Source organism: Diaphorina citri, unplaced genomic scaffold, assembly GCF_000475195.1.
Source record: "Diaphorina citri unplaced genomic scaffold, Diaci psyllid genome assembly version 1.1 scaffold66, whole genome shotgun sequence".
Taxonomy (NCBI): Eukaryota; Metazoa; Arthropoda; class Insecta; order Hemiptera; family Psyllidae; genus Diaphorina; species Diaphorina citri.
The window spans coordinates 99718-127581 of NW_007377503.1; the positions used below are offsets into that span (position 1 = coordinate 99718).

At 35.9% G+C, this 27864-nt stretch overlaps 2 protein-coding genes across 2 annotated transcripts; both read right to left on the reverse strand.

Moving 5' to 3' along the window:
- Positions 1-4166: 4166 nt before the first annotated feature.
- LOC103519586 (serine proteinase stubble) lies at positions 4167-6552 on the reverse strand. The gene is made up of 5 exons (XM_026831072.1): positions 6513-6552; positions 5575-5680; positions 5107-5381; positions 4619-4776; positions 4167-4334 (listed from the first exon to the last, which is right to left on the reverse strand). Exons 1-5 carry the CDS (start codon positions 6550-6552, stop codon positions 4167-4169), a joined length of 747 nt encoding a protein of 248 aa, XP_026686873.1.
- A 1458-nt stretch (positions 6553-8010) lies between these two features.
- On the reverse strand, positions 8011-26698 carry LOC103519597 (serine proteinase stubble-like). The gene is made up of 8 exons (XM_026831078.1): positions 26653-26698; positions 20387-20596; positions 15787-15872; positions 14759-14844; positions 12345-12438; positions 12036-12216; positions 11363-11520; positions 8011-8620 (listed from the first exon to the last, which is right to left on the reverse strand). Exons 1-8 carry the CDS (start codon positions 26696-26698, stop codon positions 8453-8455), a joined length of 1029 nt encoding a protein of 342 aa, XP_026686879.1. The 3' UTR covers positions 8011-8452.
- Positions 26699-27864: the final 1166 nt, after the last annotated feature.

The following is a 27864-nucleotide window of genomic DNA, read 5'->3' on the forward strand; positions in this document are numbered from 1 at the left end:
TTAATTTAATTGCTACATGGGTTGTGTGTGTGATTTCATATATTTTTGTCTCTGATTTACTTATTTCCTGTCTGTTGATAGCTATTTTTTTATAGTGTTCAAAATAGCCAACAGGTTTGTTGCCACGGAAATGACACCAAAATAACAAGAGATGATTCTGCTTCCGAATTTACCATGGTAGAGTGTGTTCAAGTACATAAGGATTGTTTTTTTCCTTTTTAGCCAGATATTATGACTTTGCTGTAGTGGCACCAATTTAATTGATACTTTACGCGTATTTTCCTAATTACCTACCTACATTGGTTTACAATTAGCTACATTGATCATGGACTGAGACAAAGTTTGACATTTTCCGGTAGTCAAAGTGTTATAACTGAGGAGAAGATGTTTATGTAAGTAGGTAGCTTCAATCTCGGATGCTACGCATTCCCGGATCTCAGGAAATCCCCCGACAAGATTCTCCTGGGAAGTCATATTATTGGCTAGGATACAATAGAAATATAAATAATAATTGAAATCAGGGGATAGGCAGGCTATTAAGTACCCGCTTTGTAATTTAAAATGCAACGATAGAAACATAGAAATATACTTACCTCACAGGACTGTATACAGGATTTCATTGAGGGGGGTCCCAGGAGTCCAAACAGTGATGTACCGGAGAGGGGCGGATGCTCCAAATTTTCTGAGTCCTATAGAAAGGGAGCAAAAATAAAGCCCGCGGGGAGTCCCTGGCCCATCGCCCCCCTTTACTACGGCCCTGTTATCTGACTTATCAACAATATATCTAAATCTAATAAGACTTATCGGAACCAAGATTTTCCTCAAGTTTCAGATTACACAATGATCTTAGTTCTTGCTTAGTTCTGTGATCTCTGGGAAAATGAGGAAAAAAAACGTGTAATATAAACATTGGCCAACGTGCCAAGAAAGAATTTCCCAAGTGTAATGCGATATTTTCTATTTTAATATGGACTATTTATTGTCTGGTCTATATTCCTAGGTAGAAATCAAACATGACTCATTCAGATCAATTTTAATGGATGCATCCTTAAGACGTAAGACATTGAGACACAACACGTATTTTTATTTATAGTTTTTAGTTAGAGTCTGTAAGTTTGGTTTTTATAGTTTTTGCCTTACAAACACAACATGAATAATTGCCTGTTATCTGACAAATTTAGCCACAAATAATCACCAGAAACTACCAGTTCGAATCTCTCCAGTGCCATTAAATAATTTGAATCAGGGGAAAACCATTCTGTAAAATTAAGTTCGATAAAATTAGTTTGGTTCTTAGGAGTCGTTTCGCCACTGAAAAAGTTCTTCACTAACTTCTTTTATTTTCTTTCTTAGGTTTTGGTTTGCTTAGGTCTTATTATTTCATCTTAGGTCACGGTTTCTGGTATTGTAAAATGTTATCTCAAAATGAACAATTTTTTCACATAAATATCATTACTTATTCGATACTCCCATCTTGAAATTGGCAATGACTTTGACATCACCTTGAAGAATATTAATACTGGAAAAAGGTTTCCAACTTACTTTCCATACTTCGAAAAAACTTCCCTTGTGTAACGGCTGCTTTACACTTATTCAAAGCAAAGATGGAACAGGAATATTATTATGATGTTAAGGCGGTCTCTTCTTTATCCCTGATGTGCCGCGTCCATTTAGTTTAGGACTATTATTGCACTGCCTTTACATATGGTTATTGGCTCTCCCCCATTTCAAACACTCCTGATCTTCTTGCGAAGCTCAAGGAGTGGTTTGATTGGGTTCGAGTGTATGGTTACTATCTCTTCTCCTGGGTGTCCCAGGGTACTGCATCTTAGTAATGAAAGCGCAGGGCAGTCAAAGATGATATGAGAGGCTGATTCCTCCTCCTCTCCACATCTTCTGCACCTGGTTGTGCCAAATACCTACTTCGAAAAAACTTCCCTTGTGTAACGGCTGCTTTACACTTATTCAAAGCAAAGATGGAACAGAAATATTATTATGATGTTAAGGCGGTCTTCTTTATCCCTGATGTGCCGCGTCCATTTAGTTTAGGACTATTATTGCAGTGCCTTTACACATGGTTATTGGCTCTCCCCCATTTAAAACCACTCCTGATCTTCTTGCGAAGCTCAGGAGTGGTTTGATTGGGTTTGAGTGTATGGTTACTATCTCTTCTCCTGGGTGTCCCAGGGTACTGAGTCTTAGTAATGAAAGCGCAGGGCAGTCAAAGATGATATGAGAGGCTGATTCCTCCTCCTCTCCACATCTTCTGCACCTGGTTGTGCCATGGTATACTCCGATGGTGTTTAGGTGTTTCCTTAGATAGCAATGTTCCGACAATAAGTCTCATATCGCCCCTGTTGAGGATTATTGTTTTGGAACAGAAATAGTTCTTCTGAGATACATCAAAACTTTGATAGATCAATTTTGATTTGAATGAATGCCTGAATACTCTTAAGATTATGCATTGTGCCATACACACATGATTTTGTGGTGTTCTCTAATGGCCAGTTGGCCACTCTAATAAATGGTGTTTAGGTGTTTCCTTAGATAGCAATGTCCCGTCAACATCCCGACAATACGTCTCATATCGCCCCTGTTGATGTTCATTGTTTTGGAACAGAAATAGTTCTTCTGAGATACATCAAAACTTTGATAGATCAATTTTGATTTGAACGAATGCCTGAATACTCTTAAGATTATGCATTGTGCCATACACACATGATTTTGTGGTGTTCTCTAATGGCCAGTTGGCCACTCTAATATGTGACTTCGTACTCTCAACGCGATATGTTTAAACTGGAGAAAAGCAGCCGTTCCGAGAACGAACAATTATTGAGGACTATTTTGTCTTTTTCGCTGAATTCTAGAACTAAACCCAGGACAAAATAAATCAGTCATTATGGTAACTACAAAGTTTGTATAATAAATTAGGAATCTATTCATTAGTTAGGTACATATAAATAATTGTATTTAATTTAAATACATTTTAATACATTGGCAATATTGAAAACAGTGGCGGAACTAACAATAAGGTGGAGAGGTTATGTAAGTGGTATTAGGTATCTTCACTTGTTAACATTGGATTTCTTTTTTTCTGTTGTACTATATTTTTTGCGACGGATAAAATACACGGACACTACTAGTACTACAGTAATGAGAACAGCCTATATTTGGTTCTCCCATCTATTCTGGTAGTTACGTCACTGTTTAGATGATTTATGAGATTGGTTCCTACGAATATAATTACAATGGTAACATGACAAATTAAATATTACGTATTTGGCAGTTAATTTAGGTGTGATCTTTAGGTGATTCTATAAATATTAGCACTTTTTATAGCCTATTCTAGCTCGGGAAAGCTCGTTCCTGTAGGGCTTGTTCCATTTTGGTATGCCAAACAAAAAATCCCAAGTTAAACGTTTTATTTGACCACTGTTCCAATAGAAACTGATGGGGGAATCGATAAAATTTCCAGTGGTCAGTTTCCCAAAAGGAAAACTACACCTCTATTTAGGCTTCCCTAATTCTTAGATCCACCAACACACTTTACAAATAAATACAAATACAACTTCCTTCTCTTCCTATACAAAAACACCACTAACGGCAAACTTTTGGTGGTCACTGTAGATAAAACAATATGTTTTCTAACTCAACTTTTCCTTATCATTTTGGAAAATTAAATACTCCAGCTTCAACTTATTTTGATACATACGTAGGTAAGCTTTTGGGCGTATATCAGTTTCTGTCACATATTAAGTATCCATTCAACATACCTATGTCTGTATGTTGAGAAATACAACTTGCTAGATACTTTTTTATTGGTAGGCACTTATAATTAGGTTTTTATTTATACCTTGCTTACCTACTCCTAATTTCCTTCTCCTCTTTCTTATTCTTTCTCCTCCCCTTCTTCTTCTTCTTGTATTCTTCCATCTTGTTTCTCTTTGAGTTCTCCTTTGACATCTTCTATCTTCATGGAAAATCCGATGTGATCTCTCTCCATCTTTCAATTTCGCTCAACATTTTCTTCTACTCCTTCTTCTTCTTCTGCATCTTCAAACCTTATGAATCTGATTCATGGTCTTAATTTTCAATCTCACTACTTCTTTGAGTTCCTGAGTCATCATGTCAAAATTCTCAGCCAGATCACGTTGAAAAGGTTTCGTTCAGTTTGTTGCGGTGTTCATGATATAGGAGATCCAGTCTACGGTGTAAGCGACCCTATGGTAGATTCCTGGCTGGCCTTGTTGGGCGCAGGAGTAGCCTGCTGATACAATCCCAATGAGGAACCATCGGCCTGTCCGCTCCATCATGAGAGGACCGCCAGAGTCTCCCTGGAAAAAGTGACGAAGAAAATCAGGATAAAGGGAAAAACATTTGGAAAGAAGCAAAAGAAATAAAAATTCAGGATGCATAAAAGCACTATGCTTATTTATACAGCTCGAGTACTACTGAAAAGTCCCTTTACTCCAGCGGTATGCTACTGCTATTACTGTGGTCAAATTCTCAAATAATATTGATGATAAAATCCCATACCTCAGCTGGGATTAATCCCACGCCCTCCTGTTTATCAGGCGAGAGTCTTGACCACTACACCACCGAGGACCATAACACCTACCTGACAAGAATCCTTGGCACCTCCTCTGTATCCTGCACACATCATCTCATCATAGATGACCACATTGATTCCGTTACTCTTATGCCATCTCTCACATTGTCTGTTGTCAATAATTGGAACGTCCACAGCTTGAAGTGTTTTGGGACGCAATCTTGATCCTGGGGAAATCAATAACACCAATTAGTTTTCAATTGCTTCAAGAAGATTTTTCATAGGTAGAGGTTTACTAGTGGTTCTGGTGAATCATAATACAGGAGAATGTGTCGTTAAACTCTTCGAACCCTTAAATATATTGGGAAAAAATGACCTCCAATCCAATCGTCCGTCATTAGGAAAGCACAAAGTTTATTTATAAAGGGACAAGAGTATGTCATCAAAAGTAGCATGGGATCTCAAATTTATAGCAAATTTACAAGCGACATTAGTGACAACTTAACTCGCAATGCAAGGACATTTACACTATTGATAAAATTGAGAAAACAACTCACCTGCTTGCAAAGCTCCCCAGCCAGCCGCCCATCCAAATTGACCGAGAAAATCTTCCCCCTTCTCCGGCAAACAGATGGGAGCAATGTGCGGCATATATTGCACCGGACGATCCAGTCTCAACACAGCTACGTCATAGCGATCAGCTTGGGGAGTAAATTTGAAATAGGGATGCACGTTGATTTTCCGGACGCCAAAGGTGTAAGCGGGCAGAGGTTCCACAGCGGAGTTGATGACGTAATCTCCCAGGGTCACTTGAACTTGTCTAGCGGAGGCTCTGAAAACAATGTAGGACACCGAGTTTTTGATGATGGATTAGAATTAGAACAAGAGTCTCTCAATGGGGACAGAAAACTATCACAATCGGTATCGTCCTAAAGGTTTTCTGTACGTATTGGTCATGTCAACGTCTTTTACAGGTTGATACGAGTACAGTGATTTCGTTTAGACTGTCACTTTCCGGTCTTTACTGAGTCGTACGTTTGTTGTTTTGATAGTCGTCAATGTATTCCAAGTCACAAGAAGTACCATTTTCCAATCCTGAACCACGAATAGATTGACAAGCACTAGATACGTCTAAAATAAAAGGCAATATGCATGATCAAGAACCAAGAACTGCAGCAGGTAAATCAAACAGAAGTAAACGACCACACGTACTAGATACTAGACGAATACGTTATGCTTGCACGAGAAATTATTTTAATGATGAATTGTGAGTTGAAATTGTTCAAAGAATCATTGACTCCTTGAAGAATTCTTTTATAACCGACATAATACAATGTTCTTATTCCGTGCCACCAATTTCTATTAGAAGTTAGAAGACGCAGTGTGTGGGTTCCTGAGTTCCCTTTTTGTTTGGATTGACAGAGGTGTCTGAGGAGTTCAAGAAGTGACAAGAGCTCCTTTTACCACCTGAATATACAAAGCGTGTTATGAAATAATGCAGAGTAGTTACAAGCTACCATTGAACCCAACATTGTTTTATAAATTTGGAAACCCTTTCAGGCCCAAAATGAACATTTCTTTCTTCCCACTATTCACTTTTATAACTTGACTTGTTTCACCGCAGGCTCTTAGCCATTCAATAAATCTAAACAAAGGGAGCTGAAGAGATTTTTATTGAATTTGAGTAATTAAGTCAGAAGCATTGACCCTAGAACTTATCTAATTTTCAATTCAATTGTGGAAGAATTTCCTTCCTTTCTTAGGTAGTCCTAACTTTCAATGAAGAATCTCATTTGTTGTTAAGTTATTGTTCTTATTCTCAGGTATCTAACTGTCTAACTGTATTTACAAAATTCTTTTTGGTTTAGTTTTTGTAAAGTTATACAATGTCTGTTTTTTAAGTCTCTGTTTATTACTAGCCTTAGTTTGTTGCTACTTACCCATTTTCCTCACTGATCCTTACCGAAAGGTCTTTCTACACGAAAGCCCTTCACGTTCGTCATGTCTGTAGTCAAAGTTCCCCAAGCTGTAGAGTCAATCTTTGAGTCAAAGTATATGTACAATAAACAAACATATTGGAAAGAAGTGAGCAATTGGAAAGGGCAACTAGTGTCGCTTTCTGCATAGACTAATGCAGTGCAAAAGTTAATCATGCAGTAACAGTTGATAAGCATGCAAGAAGCGTAACAAAGCTTCCGTCACTTAGGAATTAGGGGAGTACTATTTTGTAAGTTGCTAATGTCTTCACTTGATTTTTTAAAAATCTTTTACAATTTATCAAAAAGTAGTGGCTAAATCTTGAAAACATTCGAGGAGCTTCATAAAAATTCAAGGCAATTCGGACCTTTTGTTTTACTGAACCAATTCGATGCAGACCCCAACTTGGTCTTTAGTTATTCTTGGACAAGTGAATCTTCATTGCACCTGGGGTTATTCCACAAATTACTTTGTAGGTACTTTACCACATGATCTAGTCTGGTGGGTCGAGTTTCAGTTTCAGCTATTGATCAATCAGATTCAAGAGCATTTGTAAATTGTAAAATGATAGACTAGGTAGAATTTTCCCCTCCCACCAGTAAGAGATGACTTACAGCCGGGACCACAATCTATGTTTAAACTTGGTTGAACTATTGGATTAGGCAATCTGATTGGTCACCAAGTTTGAAATCAACCAATCAGATTAAAACTAAATGTTAAACATAAGCGAAGTTTCAATTTTGATTGTAGTCCCGTCCATTAGTAACTCAAGGAATCCACATCTAAGGTCCTATCCGGGGTAAGTTTTCGGTGGAATTTCTCGTTATTTGTCTGACCTGGCCACACAATGTCCTGCTGTCACCACATGGAACCGGTTCACTAGAGAGCCACCACATCATTTTTCACGGAAACTCCACAACCTGGAAAATAAAACGAAAGATTATATTTTAGATGTAGTAGAAATTTGGAAAGTTGGTTTGTTAAAAATGATAGTTATTGTTGATTCCCTAATATTTTTTAAACGTTTGTTTGTGTTATCAGATCGGTGTCAACAAGCTTGTGATGATTTACCAGTTGCTTTAAAAACTTTTTAATTTTGACGTATTGTGAAATTGTCAAACCACCACATCTGCTGGAACCAATCCGAATATATGCCTGAAACAAAGAGTCAATAGAATAGAGTTAATAGATTTTTTTTTTTTTATTTGAATTTTTTTATGATCAATTGTTCTGAAAATGCCATCCCGAGATGTGCGAAACATGTCAACCATTGTATAATTTGTAATCTTTGTATAGTAACCCTATGTATCTGTCCAAGTCAAGTGAAGACATAGTATCTTTAATTCATCCTCTAGTAATGCTACTTGACATCCATTTTTGGTGGTCACTGTAGATAAAACAATATGTTTTCTAACTCAACTTTTCCTTATCATTTTGGAAAATTAAATACTCCAACTTCTTTTGATACATACGAGGTAAGCTTTTGGGCGTATATCAGTTTCTGCCACATATTTAGTATCCATTCAACATACCTATGTCTGTATATGTTGAGAAATACATAACTTGCTAGATACTTTTTTATTGGTACTTACTACTTATGATTAGGTTTGTATTTATACCTTGCTTACCTACTCCTAATTTCCTTCTCCTCCTTCTTATTCTTTCTCCTCCCCTTCTTCTTCTTGTATTCTTCCGTCTTGTTTCTCTTTGAGTTCTCCTTTGACGTCTTCTATCTTCATGGAAAATCCGATGTGATCTCTCGCCATCTTTCAATTTCGCTCAACATTTTCTTCTACTCCTTCTTCTTCTGCATCTTCAAAACTTATGAATCTGATTCATGGTCTTTCTTTTCAATCTCACTACTTCTTTGAGTTCCTGAGTCATCATGTCAAAATTCTCAGCCAGATCACGGTGAGACGGTTTCATTCAGTTTGTTGCGGTGTTCATGATATAGGAGATCCAGTCTACGGTGTAAGCGACCCTATGGTAGATTCCTGGCTGGCCTTGTTGGGCGCAGGAGTAGCCTGCTGATACAATCCCAATGAGGAACCATCGGCCTGTCCGCTCCATCATGAGAGGACCGCCAGAGTCTCCCTGGAAAAAGTGACGAAGAAAATCAGGATAAAGGGAAAAACATTTGGAAAGAAGCAAAAGAAATAAAAATTCAGGCACTATATCTACTAATAGCCTATATCTACAAAAAGGCCAATTTTAAATAATAAGAAGCTTTCTTTTACGTTTTCGTAATTTATTTTTAACAAATTTAGCTTGCAGATACATAATTAACTATTTTTGCTTATTCTAATCAATGTACTTTTTTTTTTCATCATAATTAACAATACCTACTTTTGTTTTGTTGGTAATGTTAGATTTGCAGAAAAAGTCTCACTACCTACTCGTACAATGCTTCCGTGAAATAAAATCTACGAGTACTTAAGCACTGTTAGCTGGTTACGTATTCAACTGTCAGCATCAGACACATTAGCACATTTCGGTCAACGTGTGAAGGTGTGAACTTCCCCTCTAATCCGCACTACAGAGCCACCTACACGCCTCCGTACAAACAGTATTAATTTAATTTAAGTGAATGTTAATATTTCTTCTGGAGAAAGTCAACTTAACTCCTAGTAATGTCAAATTAAGAGTAAGTGAGAGATGGATCTAAATCTTAAAAGTACAAAAAACACTATAGGTACGGTCTCTGTATAAATGTCAGGTGAGGTATTGTTCTCTTTTGATGGTGAAACTGAAAGACTTAGACTATACTCTGTGGGTATAGGATTGATTATACCTACTTTAGCAAAAGAGGTATGTAGGTATGTATGTATGTATGTATGTTTTTTTTTTTTTTTTTTTTTTTTTTTTTCAGACGACCAAGAACCTTAGCCTTGGTCAGGAACCGACCTTTCTTTCTGTTGGAAGGAATAAATTTTTGAATTCCCGCCTTATGTTGTACTGATCAAATTCCCGCCTATTATATTTCTTCGTAGGTACTCGTTGTATTTACATAATTATGTATGGAGAAAAATAATAATAAAGTTTTTTTTTTTCATTCTGCTTTCTGATTCTGAAGAAGTGTGCCTTTTAATTTTTACTCTGCTAAACTAGAACTTTTAAAACAACACTTTCAAGCCCATTTGGTTAGGCTGTTTTGGATACCGGATTGTTCAAATGTTTTGAATTCTTGAAAGAATTGAAAGTGACATTCTAAAGGAAATGAAATTTAGACCAGACCTTAACGAAGATCAAAACGAAGACGAATGGTATTCAATTAGATGTTTGATTTATGATACTGTAGAACTTTTAAAACAACACTTTCAAGCCCATTTGTTTAGGCTGTTTTGGATACCGGATTGTTCAAATGTTTTGAATTCTTGAAAGAATTGAAAGTGACATTCTAAAATCTAAAGGAAATGAAATTTAGACCAGACCTTAACGAAGATCAAAACGAAGACGAATGGTATTCAATTAGATGTTTGATTTATGATACTTAGCTAGAGGTTATCTCATCTTTTGTAGTCACTTTCAGGTCTCATGAGACTCTTATGATGAGATGATACTGAAATTGAATGGAAAAAACTGGATCAACAAATAGCCTAAGACCTACCTCACTTTACAAAGGAGCTCATTAGCTGGACAAATACATTGATGAGACCTATATTGCCCTAGGTTACTGACATGGGTTTAACCCCAATTGAATAACATACAAAACTGTGAAAGATGAATAGATCATGTGTGGTATAGTTACAAGATGGTCTAAACTCGAAATCAAGTGCATATGAGATATGAGTGAGTATTCTTGTCCTGTCTACATTATACCTAATAAGTCCCTATTTCTGAAAACTAAACCCCACAAAAACACAAATGTGAAAAAAAGGCCAAGTTCCTATCCAAAAAAGTCGGCCTATAAAAGTGGTGATATCAGAAAATTAAGGCCAAGTCTGCAGTCACAGTTTTTCGTGCATGCTGAAAATGCTGAATTTTAATCCCTTCAACCTTCTCTCAATTTCAACTTGGCTATGTTTTTCCTTCAGGTTTCAGGTTTAATTAGGTATTTATTTGAGTAGAAGTTTATCTTTAGAGGAAGCCGATCTATGAAGGTGAGAAAAACCTGCCGAATCGGTTCGTGTAAAGATACACAGGCGTGCTTACTGGAACTTGGTCTGGCGCACTGCCGTGCGCTCAGATGGCATAATATTAGTTACAAGAAGAGCACCCAGAAGCTATAAATTCGAATGTCCACCAACGACTTGTAAAGCCACTGATGCTTGATCGCATCACAGAGAGTTTCCAGTTAATCCAAGGTTTAAGAAACACTGGCCTGTGTAAATCAAATGGGTGACGTCCAAGAAAACCCTTGACACTGTGTTAACTCTCAGTAAGATCGGCCATAAATGACTCAGTACCCTCTACATTCGTCTAACATCTGACACCAAACAATGCTATAATCCGATACATCAAACATATTATACAAGAGAATGACCACATTGGCAACAGATTATAAAATAAATCAAACGTATTGATTTCAATGAGAAATTAAACTCGTAGAGTTAGAGTATGAAGTGTTCTTCTTATGGATATTGGATGTTCTAGGGCCTAGAATCTAGGCAAGTTATTATTATGCATAGTTGTTACAGGTGCTCATAGCATTTTAGTTTCTTGCAACTTTAGTTAAAATTCAGGATGCATAAAAGCACTATGCTTATTTATTACTGTGGTCAAATTCTCAAATAATATTGATGATAAAATCCCATACCTCAGCTGGGATTAAACCCACGCCCTCCTGTTTATCAGGAGAGTCTTGACAACTACACCACCGAGGACCATAACACCTACCTGACAAGAATCCTTGGCACCTCCTCTGTATCCTGCACACATCATCTCATCATAGATCACCACATTGATTCCGTTACTCTTATGCCATCTCTCACATTGTCTGTTGTCAATAATTGGAACGTCCACAGCTTGAAGTGTTTTGGGACGCAATCTTGATCCTGGGGAAATCAATAACACCAATTAGTTTTCAATTGCTTCAAGAAGATTTTTCATAGGTAGAGGTTTACTAGTGGTTCTGGTGAATCATAATACAGGAGAATGTGTCGTTAAACTCTTCGAACCCTTAAATATATTGGGAAAAAATGACCTCCAATCCAATCGTCCTTGGGACGCAATCTTGATCCTGGGGAAATCAATAATACCAATTAGTTTTCAATTGCTTCAAGAAGATTTTTCATAGGTAGAGGTTTACTAGTGGTACTGGTGAATCATAATACAGGAGAATGTGTCGTTAAACTCTTCGAACCCTTAAATATATTGGGAAAAAATGACCTCCAATCCAATCGTCCGTCATTAGGAAAGCACAAAGTTTATTTATAAAGGGACAAGAGTATGTCATCAAAAGTAGCATGGGATCTCAAATTTATAGCAAATTTACAAGCGACATTAGTGACAACTTAACTCGCAATGCAAGGACATTTACACTATTGATAAAATTGAGAAAACAACTCACCTGCTTGCAAAGCTCCCCAGCCAGCCGCCCATCCAAATTGACCGAGAAAATCTTCTCCCTTCTCCGGCAAACAGATGGGAGCAATGTGCGGCATGTATTGCACCGGACGATCCAGTCTCAACACAGCTACGTCATAGCGATCAGCTTGGGGAGTAAATTTGAAATAGGGATGCACGTTGATTTCCCCTTCTCCGGCAAACAGATGGGAGCAATGTGCGGCATATATTGCACCGGACGATCCAGTCTCAACACAGCTACGTCATAGCGATCAGCTTGGGGAGTAAATTTGAAATAGGGATGCACGTTGATTTTCCGGACGCCAAAGGTGTAAGCGGGCAGAGGTTCCACAGCGGAGTTGATGACGTAATCTCCCAGAGTCACTTGAACTTGTCTAGCGGAGGCTCTGAAAACAATGCAGGACACCGAGTTTTTGATGATGGATTAGAATTAGAACAAGAGTCTCTCAATGGGGACAGAAAACTATCACAATCGGTATCGTCCTAAATAGGTACCTGGTACCTAAAAGGAGCTCATTAGCTGGACAAATACATTGATGAGACCTGTATTGCCCTAGGTTACTGACATGGGTTTAACCCCAATTGAATAACATACAAAACTGTGAAAGATGAATAGATCATGTGTGGTACAGTTACAAGATGGTCTAAACTCGAAATCAAGTGCATATGAGTGAGTATTCATGTCCTGTCTACATTATACCTAATAAGTCCCTATTTCTGAAAACTAAACCCCACAAAAACACAAATGTGAAAAAAGGCCAAGTTCCTATCCAAAAAAGTCGGCCTATAAAAGTGGTGATATCAGAAAATTAAGGCCAAGTCTGCAGTCACAGTTTTTCGTGCATGCTGAAAATGCTGAATTTTAATTCCTTCAACCTTCTCTCAATTTCTACTTGGCTATGCTTTTCCTTCAGGTTTCAGGTTTAATTAGGTATTTATTTGAGTAGATACATTCGTCTAACATCTGACACCAAACAATGCTATAATCCAATACATCAAACATATTATACAAGAGAATGACCACATTGGCAACAGATTATAAAATAAATCAAACGTATTGATTTCAATGAGAAATTAATCATGTAAAAAGATAAGTTGAAAAAAAGAGCAATACATCTGTTGTGCGGGGAGAGATAAAAGTGTATCTTGTGAAAGTTAAATCTGAAATCAAACTGTTATTGTGGTTACCACGAAGATCAGTGCCAGTGACGAAATGTGTTAGGGGCTCTCTCATTGCCGAATAGGGTTCTGCGTTCAGGGTGCGTTATATTATCAATTGGTAAGTTTGTTTTATTACTGATTCGTAAATAGGACGATTTATTCCTCCGCAAAGTGATTTTTAATTTGATCCAAATTTTCTTTCGAAGTACCTATCAAAATGGTTTGATTTCGCTCGCGTGCCTTTTGCTCGGAAACTCAATATATCCTCGTAAATAGGACGATTTATTCCCCCGCAAAGTTATTTTTCTTTAATTTGATCCAAATTTTCTTTCGAAGTACCTATCAAAATGGTTTGATTTCGCTCGCGTGCCTTTTGCTCGGAAACTCAATATATCTCGTACAAATGGTCCCAGGAGCAAGCCTCCAAAAAGCGTGAGCCCCTTGCCATATCACATGGATCTTATATCGCCAGTTGGTGTTGTATACCACATAAATCTGGTCCACCAAACCCCTTTCTTTTCCAAGCCTACACCACTGACTGGGTATCCCCTTGGCATATCACATCTTATATCGCCAGTTGGTGTTGTATACCACATAAATCTGGTCCACCAAACCCCTTTCTTTTCCAAGCCTACACCACTGACTGGGTACTTTTATTTTATAACGAGATGAAGAAGATATTGTTTGAATATTTCTGGCTCAGGCAAAACAGAACTACAATCTTCTTCTCTTGTGGTATTTATTATAACATCCTTTCAATGGGAAATAATATGTAATTATTCACAGACAACAGAAATCGGTAGCTACTAGGTATTTATTCAGATAATTTATATTTGCCTTGGAGGATTTTTTTTGCCATTATATCTGCGCAGATTATACATTATACGGTTATAATAGATAATGTTAGCTCGATGGATAATATGGGAGTGTACGGGACTGTACTCTTTGTACGTGTGTGTTCTCCTTTCTTATTTTCTTGCATTACTATTTACTATTAATTTTATGTCTTTTATATAGTGGCGTTAAACCCCTATCAAATTTAGGTCTCTTTTTTAATGACATTTTGTAAAAGATGATTTGAAATGCACATTTGACGTTCTCTTGAGGATAAATCTGACTTTACCTGCCAAGGAAAACTACCGAATCCAGCTTCATCTCCTCCAACGATCCTTCTTCAAGTGAATCTTCATTGCACCTGGGGTTATTCCCAGTTACTTTGTACTTTACCACATGATCTAGTCTGGTGGGTCGAGTTTCAGCTATTGATCGATCAGATTCAAGAGCATTTGTAAATTGTAAAATGATAGACTAGGTAGAATTTTCCCCTCCCACCAGTAAGAGACCACATCTGTATTTACACTTGGTTTAACTATTGGATTATAGGCAATCTGATTGGTTACCAAGTTTGAAATCAACCAATCAGACTAAATGTTAAACCAAGTTTCAATTCTGAATGTCGTCCCGTCCATTAGTAACTCAAGGAATCCACATCTAAGTTCCTATCCGGGGTAAGTTTTTGGTGGAATTTCTCGTTATTTGTCTGACCTGGCCACACAATGTCCTGCTGTCACCACATGGAACCGGTTCACTAGAGAGCCACCACATCTGCTGGAACCAATCCGAATATATGCCTGAAACAAAGAGTCAATAGAATAGAGTTAATAGATTTTTTTTTTTGAAATCAAACTGTTATTGTGGTTACCACGAAGATCAGTGCCAGTGACGAAATGTGTTAGGGGCTCTCTCATTGCCGAATAGGGTTCTGCGTTCAGGGTGCGTTATATTATCAATTGGTAAGTTTGTTTTATTACTGATTCGTAAATAGGACGATTTATTCCTCCGCAAAGTGATTTTTAATTTGATCCAAATTTTCTTTCGAAGTACCTATCAAAATGGTTTGATTTCGCTCGCGTGCCTTTTGCTCGGAAACTCAATATATCTCGTACAAATGGTCCCAGGAGCAAGCCTCCAAAAAGCGTGATCCCCTTGGCATATCACATCTTATATCGCCAGTTGGTGTTGTATACCACATAAATCTGGTCCACCAAACCCCTTTCTTTTCCAAGCCTACACCACTGACTGGGTACTTTTATTTTATAACGAGATGAAGAAGATATTGTTTGAATATTTCTGGCTCAGGCAAAACAGAACTACAATCTTCTTCTCTTGTGGTATTTATTATAACATCCTTTCAATGGGAAATAATATGTAATTATTCACAGACAACAGAAATCGGTAGCTACTAGGTATTTATTCAGATAATTTATATTTGCCTTGGAGGATTTTTTTTGCCATTATATCTGCGCAGATTATACATTATACGGTTATAATAGATAATGTTAGCTCGATGGATAATATGGGAGTGTACGGGACTGTACTCTTTGTACGTGTGTGTTCTCCTTTCTTATTTTCTTGCATTACTATTTACTATTAATTTTATGTCTTTTATATAGTGGCGTTAAACCCCCATCAAATTTAGGTCTCTTTTTTAATGACATTTTGTAAAAAGCAGTCTAAAAAAGATGATTTGAAGTGTACATTTGACGTTCTCTTGAGGATAAATCTGACTTTACCTGCCAAGGAAAACTACCGAATCCAGCTTCATCTCCTCCAACGATCCTTCTCTGAGCTCCTTGGTTTTTCACGGAAACTCCACAACCTGGAAAATAAAACGAAAGATTAGATTTTTAGATGTAGTAGAAATTTGGAAAGTTGGTTTGTTAAAAATGATAGTTATTGTTGTTATCAGATCGGTGTCAACAAGCTTGTGATGATTTACCAGTTGCTTTAAAAACTTTTTAATTTTGACGTATTGTGAAATTGTCAAACTACAACAAACAATTGGTGACCCAAGGCTATTTTCACAGCTGCTAAATCAATAGAGTTGACTAAACAATATATTTACATTTTGATACATATCTTGACAAAGCTACGTATGGCCGCATGTTAGCGCAGCTGTATTTTACCTTAATTATTTACAACAATATCGATATTTTTATAATATACCAGCCAATATAAAATAATAATACATATTTTGAGTGACAAAGAATACGAGTAGATTATTGTGAACAATGAAGTGATCCTGTCACTAAAAATAAACAATGGATTCCATAATGATCTCAGTAGGGGCTTCCAGAAAATTTCTTTAATATCAATGTTATAGTAATATAGTTATGATACCACTTTCCTTAAGCATAATGATTATTGGTGTAGATAACAAATATGTACAATAGCTAACCCTTTGTTTAACACATTAAAGTGTTAAGAAAAGTGTTTTTCTAGACGTTTCTCCAATGGAGAGCAGCGAAGAAGCTGATGTATGTAAAAATATACATTTAACAACAGGACGGAATACCTAAAGAACCTATTCATAATTAATAATAATACATACCGTGAATTTTGATCTTATAGAACCTACTTTTGGTATTTGCTTAGTTTCTATAAGCCTCTAACTGAGGCTCATTAATTTGGTTGTATTGCCAATTTGGCAATGCCAAAATCTCCAATACTGTTATGAGATGTTTTGCCTTCAAGTAAAAGTAATGAGAGTAAATTGCTCGCTAGTGACTATAAATTTAGACATCAAAACTTGACATTTTGACATCCACGTGCCCTATCCAGGCTGTATCTAAAAAACAAGTGTATAAATAACTAACCCTTTGTTTAACACATTAAAGTGTTAAGAAAAGTGTTTTTCTAGATGTTTCTCCAATGGAGAGCAGCGAAGAAGCTGATGTATGTAAAAATATACATTTAACAACAGGACGGAATACCTAAAGAACCTATTCATAATTAATAATAATACATACCGTGAATTTTGATCTTATAGAACCTACTTTTGGTATTTGCTTAGTTTCTATAAGCCTCTAACTGAGGCTCATTAATTTGGTTGTATTGCCAATTTGGCAATGCCAAAATCTCCAATACTGTTATGAGATGTTTTGCCTTCTAGTAAAAGTAACGAGAGTAAATTGCTCGCTAGTGACTATAAATTTAGACATCAAAACTTGACATTTTGACATCCACGTGCCCTATCCAGGCTGTATCTAACTTTAATACATATAAAACTGACACCCAATTAAAAATTACTTTTACAATAAATCACGGTCCAAAGTATCATCAGATCCTTATCTAAATACAAAATATCTTCGTATAAATATGATTACAAAACCATATTTTATCCGAATGCAAATCCATATCTGCCAATGACTTGTTAGCTGTCGTGCTATCTGAGACTGAGACTACTTTCACAAACTTGTATTATGTTGGTCTAATACATAATAGGACTCGATGCATCTATTATGTACAATGTATGCTCTGTTGTATCATTGTTTAGTAATGTTTACACACACTCATGGTTTGAACATAAGCTCTTACATAAGTCGTGTATTACCATTTTTTTATATATATATATAAATCTCTTCATCACGTCATGTGTTTAATAATGTGGCCAAATTATTTACTATCCGTCCCTTAGTTTTCAAACTTCGGAGTTAGAGGGTTGAAATTAGAAGGTTTATATCTTCAGTAGACTAAGTTTATGCCTCAAGAGTTGATTCATTATAATAAAGGGAGTCGTTGTCACTATAATAACATTTGAATTTTTTTATGATCAATTGTTCTGAAAATGCCATCCCGAGATGTGCGAAACATGTCAACCATTGTATAGGTAATATGTAATCTTTGTATAGTAACCCTATGTATCTGTCCAAGTCAAGTGAAGACATAGTATCTTTAATTCATCCTCTAGTAATGCTACTTGAGAAAGTGTCCCGTTGGGAAAATATTAGAATATACCTTGTTTATCCTGCTGGGATAGGACTGAAAAGTTCCTTTACTCCCCGCAGTCTAAACAAGATCTCATATATGATTTTGACACATATTGACTGTGGACCTAGGACACAAGGATATTGACATATGATAGAAGACAGAGTTAAGGGACGCTTACAGGGAACATTAGAGTTTAAGCCGATTTCTGGCTTTCCTTCATTAGACCACCTTCTAAATTTTATTTCTGAATAACTGATTTCCAATTGGCTAAATTTTTATCTAAAAATTTAAAGCAACATATGATTACTTAATCTAATAGCTTTAAACTAAGTTCAGACTTGTGGTCTCGGAGACTCGGACCTAGTCAAATATTGAAATTCACATTATTGTCATTTTGCTCAAAAAGAAGTGCATTTAGCACATCCACAACAAAATAGTGGATGTGCAATCACTCTCGTAATTTCAAGACAGATTATAAGACTACAAGTAATAAGTACGTCTTGGACAGACAGAGCATATGGAACAAAACTACAAATGGAACGATATTTCAAGTTTCAGAGCTTGGTAACATTATATCGGTGTGTGATTCAGTATAATGTTATTCTGTGTCTATAATAACATGACGAAAGCAAGGGTCAGTCTGTTCACTCCGGGAACATGAACTCTTTCTCTCTGAGCATTAGAAATAACATCCTGAGTGTTGGAACTTTTAGGAGCCAACATGGTCAAGTGCTTTATGCAGAGGAACAAATGTCAATAACCACTAGAATTGTGTAAAATCAACTAACTGTACTAATTATAAGACTACAAGTAATAAGTACGTCTTGGACAGACAGAGCATAACAAAACTACAAATGGAACGATATTTCAAGTTTCAGAGCTTGGTAACATTATATCGGTGTGTGATTCAGTATAATGTTATTCTATGTTATGTTATCATGTCGGATGAGCTGGTTATTCAACATGTTCTTCTAATTCTTCATTCTGGCACAAGTATTATCTAATGTGCCAGAAACAATGCACGCAACTCATTTTAAGCAAGTCACAGATAGCTTGAAACAATATTACTCGTAGAGTTATAATAACATGACGAAAGCAAGGGTCAGTCTTTTCACTCCGGGAACATGAACTCTTTCTCTCTGAGCATTAGAAATAACATCCTGAGTGTTGGAGCTTTTAGGAGCCAACATGGTCAAGTGCTTTATGCAGAGGAACAAATGTCAATAACCACTAGAATTGTGTAAAATCAACTAACTGTACTTCGGTTTCAAAGGAAACTATACTATCAATGCTCATTGTTCAGGACACAATTTGTACAATACCAATATTATAAGAGCTTTGGGAGCTATTGTGAGGTCTGTTAAGGATATTTACACCTGGAGTTGTTAGTATTCCTCACGAGAATCTTCCTCTATTGATAGTTTGGTCATGTAGGACTACGTGTTCAGTTACAGGAAAGGGTCATCCAGTTGAAGAGGGTGATTGAACTATAGCTGGCACTGTGTTATCTTAATGTTCATGTAGTAAGGACCAAGGAATTTGTCAGGACTTTAGAAGTGAGAAGTGGGGATTTCAAAGAAATTTATAGAGATACAGGAACTGTATGTAGGAGTTGATCAAGTTGAAGGAAAGGGGAATTCTTTTGAAATTAATCGAACTAAAGGATTGTTTTGATATGAGGACGTTAAAGATTTATATTTAGACCAAATAAGTTTAATTATAAAGAAACCTTTTATTGATATGAACAGTACATTTCCACAACCCAATGAATAACAGTGTGTTCTAAGAAAGCAACCAAAAGAACCCAAAGCTTCAGAAGTGCAAGAGTGGGCGAGTGAGGGGTGAATAATGATAACAGCTTTGGGAGCTATTGTGAGGTCTGTTAAGGATATCTACACCTGGAGTTGTTAGTATTCCTCACGAGAATCTTCCTCTATTGATAGTTTGGTCATGTAGGACTACGTGTTCAATTACAGGAAAGGGTCATCCAGTTGAAGAGGGTGATTGAACTATAGCTGGCACTGTACTGTACTTGGACCAGTGTTATCTTGATGTTCATGTAGTAAGGACCAAGGAATTTGTCAGGACTTTAAAAGTGGGGATTTCAAAGAAATTTATAGAGATACAGGAACTACTGTATGTAGGAGTTGTCAAGTTGAAGGAAAGGGGAATTCTTTTGAAATTAATCGAACTAAAGGATTGTTTTGATATGAGGACATTAAAGATTCATATTTAGACCAAATAAGTTTAATTATAAAGAAACCTTTTATTGATATGAACAGTACATTTCCACAACCCAATGAAAAGAATAACAGTGTGTTCTAAGAAAGCAACCAAAAGAACCCAAAGCTTCAGAAGTGCAAGAGTGGGCGAGTGAGGGGTGAATAATGATAAGTCACTTACGAGGGTCATTTTGAACAGGACCATAGTTGAGAGGCTGTGGGATTTCGTGATGGTCGCTCGCTTTCGCTGTGTTTCGATGGCAACATGCATACAGAAATCCGTTACCGCAAGCGCCCTCAATCAAGCCAGAGCTCATCCAGCAGGACAGAAAGAATTCGCAAGAGCCTGAGGCGCAATATTTATTGTCTTTGCCTTCCAGTGGCCAGTCATCTGTAAACAACGTCAGTCCAGAGTTTCATGTCAGGGTTTACAACAACGCACAAGTGGGGACCCCTGTATCTTATTCTCGTTAGATTAGACTTTTCCAAGATGGGACTGAAAAATCCTGTTCCTCTGAAGTCTAAAAGTGTTTCAAAATTTATTTTTAATAACGCAATATTTTACCAAACAGATCCTCCTTATTGATATTGATAAGCGAAAACTTTTGTTCACATGAGAAAAGGGCCCCAAGTGTATGTTCCTATAAAATTTTGAAAATATGTAGTTACTATCAAGTCGAGTGGCAAAATCTAAAAGTGACATTGAGAGGTGAAAAAACAAATGGTGTAAAAGAGTCATGGTGGAAATCTATGAATTGTTGACACAATATCAATTAGTCAACTTATAAGAGTACAATCTTTTCTTTAAAGTCATTAAGTTCTATGTCTGAAGGCATTAGAGTCAACCGTATGTAGGTACCTAGCTACTAATAAAGGGAACACATTCAGAAGTCACGGAGGAGTTAGTAAAAGCGAACTTACCTATCTATAATATGAATTCATTGACATGGATGATACCTACTAATTGATAATTCGTGTTAGGAGAAGCATAGAACACCAATCGCCTTTTCACACCTGTTAGTAATAATTGTGAAAATGTGAAACCTCTTTCATACAGTCGTCTATAACAGTTTTTCCACCTGTTTGTTCCGCAAATTATCTTCACATGGGATGAATACTGATGGATACCTATCTCGAGAGATTCTTGCTAGGGAATACTCGGCTTGTTATCTCACTTCCAATAGCGTCCACCTATCTCACAGGTCCTGTACAATCCGATGATAGGATTTCCTCATGGAAAAACCGAAGGTAAGCGATCAACCCTTGGATTGTGTTGCGTTAATGGAGATTTGTTAAATGTGGTCTGATTCGTCGGAGCATTGAGATGATCTACGAATATTGACTACGAGGAAATCTCGTATTAGTACCTAATCCCCATATCAAAGGCAAAATAGATGCCAGCATTGATCACATACAAACTCCTGTTCCAGTCTCATCTGAGATTATTCTGTTGTATCCTCTTTCATAAAAACAAAACCAACGCCTCATTTAAGCATGATATTTTCAAAAAAATTAAAAGAAAGGCAAACTGACGATGACTAAAATATCAAGTATCCATATGGGAAAGGTTGTCAAAGAAACGAAAGAAGGTACAGAGAACTCTCTTTCATAAAAACAAAACCAACGCCTCATTTAAGAGCATGATATTTTCAAAAAATTTAAAAGAAAGGCAAACTGACGATGACTAAAATATCAAGTATCCATATGGGAAAGGTTGTCAAAGAAACGAAAGAAGGTACAGAGAACACATGAAATAGTGATAGTTTATTGTATAAATGTCAAATGAATAAAATTTATGTTCCTAAATTGTTCTTGTGAACTTATATCATACAGCAGAGCATGACGTTATGTAAAATCATTTAAATATAATCATCTTAGAACGATACGCTAGATTCAAATTATTATGTCCGTCTGAAATAACAGAGCATCCGATGTACCTATACGATATGATAATTATATTGAACAACGAACCATTACACCATGTTTCCAAAGTTCTATCTTCAACTCTTGTATGGATCTTTCACTTTAATTAAATCATAATCAGCTAAGATATTAATTGCCTCATGACGACGTACAAACTTGTTAATCCTGTTATATTACTTGCTATTAAAATAGGTGAAGTGATTCAACATTCAACAAGGCAGAGCCATAATCATTGAGATAAATTCTTCAAAATCTTCAACACTAGTTCTTCCTGAATATCTAATTGAAATCTATGGAAGATGCAATCAAGGCAAGAATCAGAAGAAGAATTTAGTCAAAACTATGATACATGCAGACATGCTACAACTACAAACTTGATCTAGAAAAATTTCTAAATGTGTTACTAAATAGGTATTGAAGCTTTCAAATTTGTTTACAAATGGCAAGTAAAAAAACAAAAAAAAAAAATGTGGAAATTGGATCTTCTGATTGTACTCTAATGGTTTTGACATTTCTATCGCCAAGACAACAAGGCTAAAAGTGTGTCAACACATTTCTTGTCTGACTACTCTTAGTCATAATCTGGTATCCAAAGATCATCGGGTCATCATGATAGCAGCTATTTGGTCACCTTCACACCTACGCAGATGACTGGTCAACAGTTATGTAAGATTAGAATGGATTAATTGAGATAGCTATTATTGGGATTTCTGTGTTAAAATCGTTAAAAAGTCTCCCATTACTATGATTGTGTAATGCTGGAATACGTCAATTATTGAGGATGACCGCTTAAGCTTCTAATTGGTAGTTACATGATGGTTACTAAATTATAAAATCTCCTACAAAGAAAACTATTCATAGGACATTTAACGGGCTATAGCTTTACGATCTTTAGTCTTTCTATTTTCATTGGAAAACCACGTCTCTACCAGATTATGGGTATCAGCATGACGTTTCATTGCTGATGGCGCGGTGTTTCCATACTACATAGGTGTCTTCAATGTCTCCTGTCATCACAGCGGTAGATCTCAATTGTTCCATCTAGTTCTGAACTCTGTAGACGCCTCGCTTGGTCCTTATTACTGGAATACACAGTGGTGCTTGTTATTTACGTAACATTGAGCTGGTTCGAGCACCAAAATTACCCCTGTCATTACTATGGAAGAAATTGAAGGTATTCTCATTGTTTTACTGAATGCACATTTGACACAAAAACTGCAGTCACATTACACACGGCAACTAATATCTAATATGTGAAATTGCCATTTGATTTTGCTAGCCATTCTGCCGGTTTTGGTTGATCACTCACTTTAAACACTTTATTGCAAATGTTTGGCGTTTTTGTTGCGGTAAACGGACTTCTCAGTCCTATTCGGGCAGGATAAACTACCGAAACTCAAAATTTACATCAGAAAACGGGAAGCATAAATGTCACCCAAGACATAATTACACTTAATTAATTTTTAACAAGAAGGTCCAGCGACAGTGGAAAGAGTAAAAAGAAAAATTATAGAGTTGATGGAAGTGGTAAAGTTGTGGTGAAGCTGAGAGCTTATTGAGTGACTAACTAAGTAAACAGGTATATGGATACCTAAAGGATTAGTGTCCTCTACACACAGCCTAACATTTTTAACAAGAAGGTCCAGCGACAATGGAAAGAGTAAAAAGAAAAATTATAGAGTTGATGGAAGTGGTAAAGTTTTGGTGAAGCTGAGAGCTTATTGAGTGACTAACTAAGTAAACAGGTATATGGATACCTAAAGGATTAGTGTCCTCTACACACAGCCTAATCCTGTATGACTATCTCAGAGGGGAATACCCAAGCCGAAAGTAAAACAAGGCCACCTAATAATACTGCTAATGAATTACATAACTCTATTGGTAATACGTAAAGTACGCACACTCTTGGTTGAATAGACACAAAATATTGATGGATATATCTTAAGAGTGATAATGATGTAATCTACCAGTCTATATGTGAAGAAGGATTTAGCCTGTTGGAGGATTTTGTCTGATAATAGCATGAACAAATTTTGGTCGAACAAAATAAAAGTTGGATTGATATTTGTATCGACAGATGGGTATTACTTTGGGTACATTTCTCTGGGTGTCCACCCGAATTGCAGGATCCCTATATTTGGTAGAAAAATAAAAATTAGCTACAATATCACGAGTGCATTACTTCTGAACATACTATATGGGACAAAAATAAAACTGAAATAGGTAACCCTTTTTGTATTTTGTAAAAATAATACGGATATACTTCCAGATTTTGAATAGGTTAGTGGAGAGCAAAAATGGTTTAAGAAATAATGCTATTAGATCTCCACAAACTAAAACGTTAATTACCAGCTCAATCCGTTGATAAATATATCGCACAGATGAATCCTGATAGAAATTGAGTTATTACATGCTAACTGCCAAAAAGTACTTAACCAAGTAGCCAAGTTCAACTTACGTAAATTCATACACCAAATAAATCAAAACTTAACTTTCATCCTGTAATCTTTTGTTAAATGTTAGTGTTGTGCTCATCAAGATTGAATAACGTTTAGAAACTATTCTGACAATACAAAGATTTCTTCTGTGTTATGAAGTTACTATATGTAGTATTCATACTTATTTTGAGAAAATGACAAATCTAAAGGAATAACAAACCATGTAAAAAATAACCAAAATATTGTTGCTACGATTTATCTTCGTTTTCTTTTGTAGACCAAATACAAGAGGACACATATTTCTGACAGCGGATAACAACTTTGTACTTTCTTATATTCTTTTATTCTCATTATTATTTTCAATATGAAGAGCTATATTATCATCTACTCTGACACGCAGTTTCGTAAATGGCAGCGAAATCCTTTCTGACATCGGATAACAACTTTGTACTTTCTTAATATTCTTTTATTCTCATTATTATTTTCAATATGAAGAGCTATATTATCATCTACTCTGACACGCAGTTTCGTAAATGGCAGCGAAATTTGTGATGAGTCCAACAGATAATAATAAAATCCAATTTATCTAAGAACTGAGATTATTCTTTGAAATTCGCGAATTTTTTGGTCTAGTTAATTACTGATCGTTTCGATCGTTATGTAAAGGAGATACCACAATTTATGAAGAAAAAGTTACATTATTTTTTGTTTTAATGGAATATCTAATACCCACTCGAATAACAAGAATAAGAATTTTAAAATATCAAAGGTAAGGGTAAAAGATGAATTGGAAACAGCCCAAATAGATGGATATCCATTTTCTCTTTGAAAAATCAAAAAGATCTTTCCCACAGTAATAATTTAAGAACTAGGTATGTATATTCCTGTTAAGTTTAAAAATAAATATTGAAATAAATACGATCATGTCCTGTAATGATAATAATTAAATATGAAAGTCGTAAAATTAATCTTTATTGGTTGTAGGTGACGTGTTTAATTGTTTATGCTTAAATAATTCAATTTTAAAATGATTTTTACATTCTTCCAGTTTAAAGAAACAATAAAAATTAACCTCTGTTTTATTTATATCATAATAAAAATATCTCAATTGAATTCCTGTGTAATGTGATAACAACTCAAACCAAGGTTTATGAACAAGGATTATTCTCAATTTTCGAAATATTTACATGTAATCCAATATGATAGGTTCAATTGGATTGGTTTTCATTGTTTATTTCAATATCAATATCAAATATTTATTTAGTGCTTATGAATTATTTACATACCATTCAATATGCGATAACAAAGTCATCTAAAATAAGCTCAAATAAAATAACTTAAAGGACACATTTTATGTTGTTCAGAAAAGAAGGTACCTAATGTAATTTCAAGGTATCTTTGAAGGCCTTGGGTTCTAGCCTTATTGAAGTTTCAATGTGGGTATCACAAACTAAATAAAAATAAAAGAAGTTAATGTGCATCCTGAAGTCCAAGTGAGGACCAAAAAACCACCTATGGCAGGGATTGGACCTTCAGGAATCCAAGACCTTCGGCAAACAAGCCTAGTACGATACACCTTGATCAAACTTAATAGTTACTGATAGATATTGGGTCCAACCCTCCTAATCCTATTTGAAACGGAATTTTATCCTTACTTATTGCCGAACTAGACCACATAGGTAATATTGGAGCTCCAAGAGTTGAATGGCAGAGAACGCGTTACGCGATTACCTCGCCCAGTAGTTACCTTTCAAGAGTATCCACTCGTAACAGAGAGAAGACGGGGAGCAAAATTTCAATATATTACCCAAAGTGAACATTACGTGAGTCATTCTTAACAAGAAGCCACGGACAATAGAGAGAAGAAAGTTCCAGTCAGGAATAAAGTGTGAGAGTCCCAATCCAATATTTTAAATTTCGAAAAATTCAATGAAAATTAGAAGAATTAGGAAAAAAGGTATGCCTTTACAGTTAGTCTATTTATTTTAACAGCTTAATATAGCACATCTTTGGTTAAAAAATTGATTGAACCATTTAATACCTTTGATTGTCTGTCAAATGGGTATTCAAATGAGTTTCCACTCACACCCATGTTGGTTGATGAACTCCTCAGAAGTTCCATACTGGTGCATTCTGCACATCCACTAAATTTGAATCAAAACATTACTTAGCTTGGCTTTTGGTGACATATAAGAAATACTAGATACCTAATTTATAGGCAATATTATATCATTATGTATTATGTTACTGTGATATAATTCCAACATGATAATGTGCTTGGGATGGATGTAGTCAAATCAGTTGAGTACAATCCTAGACACATCACATAGAAGCTAGTTATAAACGTAATAGCATCTCTAACCAAACTTTAAAAACATAGAACTAAGACGGTGTATTTATTAAATCTATGCTTTCAATTATATCAAATGTTTATTTCGAGATATCAATAAGCTGTAAGCCACCCAGGGCTTAAATTCTAGCGGTTCACATAACGGACCGTAAATAATTTCGAATAATATCTAATATCTAATATAACACCTACAATTATGGGTTTTTGATCAGGAGGGCTTTGACCTGGTGTGATATTCAAAATTATTTAAATATTTAACCCTTGAATACAGAACATGGTCCTGAGGGAGTAAGGGCATTGGATTGATAGCTTAATAAAATATTCAAAGAAAAAGTGCATTTGAAAAGGAAAGGAGTTGATTAATTATAGTGAAAAGCCCACATGGAATAATTATCATTATGTTCATTAAACGTGTCTACTGTCTACATGAGGAGGATGGGGGGACAAAAAAAATATCTACAAATGATTTTGTAAATAAAATCAAAGCAGTAGTCAATAGGTACTGCGATTCCAAATAATAATCAACGTGGTTTTAATCACAAACAAAATTCTGAATGTACCACCTAAGTGTCCTAAGTAATAGGTATACTCTTAAATACCCGCCAAATAGGTAAAATAAATCGCTGTGATAATGGGTTAATCGTGTGGTGATAGGCATTGAAAAATCCAACATCCTAACTGTTAACCACTTGTATCCAGCTGTTATCAACCCCGGGGGTAATATGAGAAAGAATAGGTATACTCTTAAATACCCGCCAAATAGGTACAAATAAATCGCTGTGGAAATGGGTTAATCCTGTGGTGATAGGCATTGAAAAATCCAACATCCTAACTGTTAACCACTTGTATCCAGCTGTTATCAACCCCGGGGGTAATATGAGAAAGGGTGTTCCAAACTCAAATATATCAAAGTTCCAATTAATTACATTAGGTGTTGCCTCTAGTAAG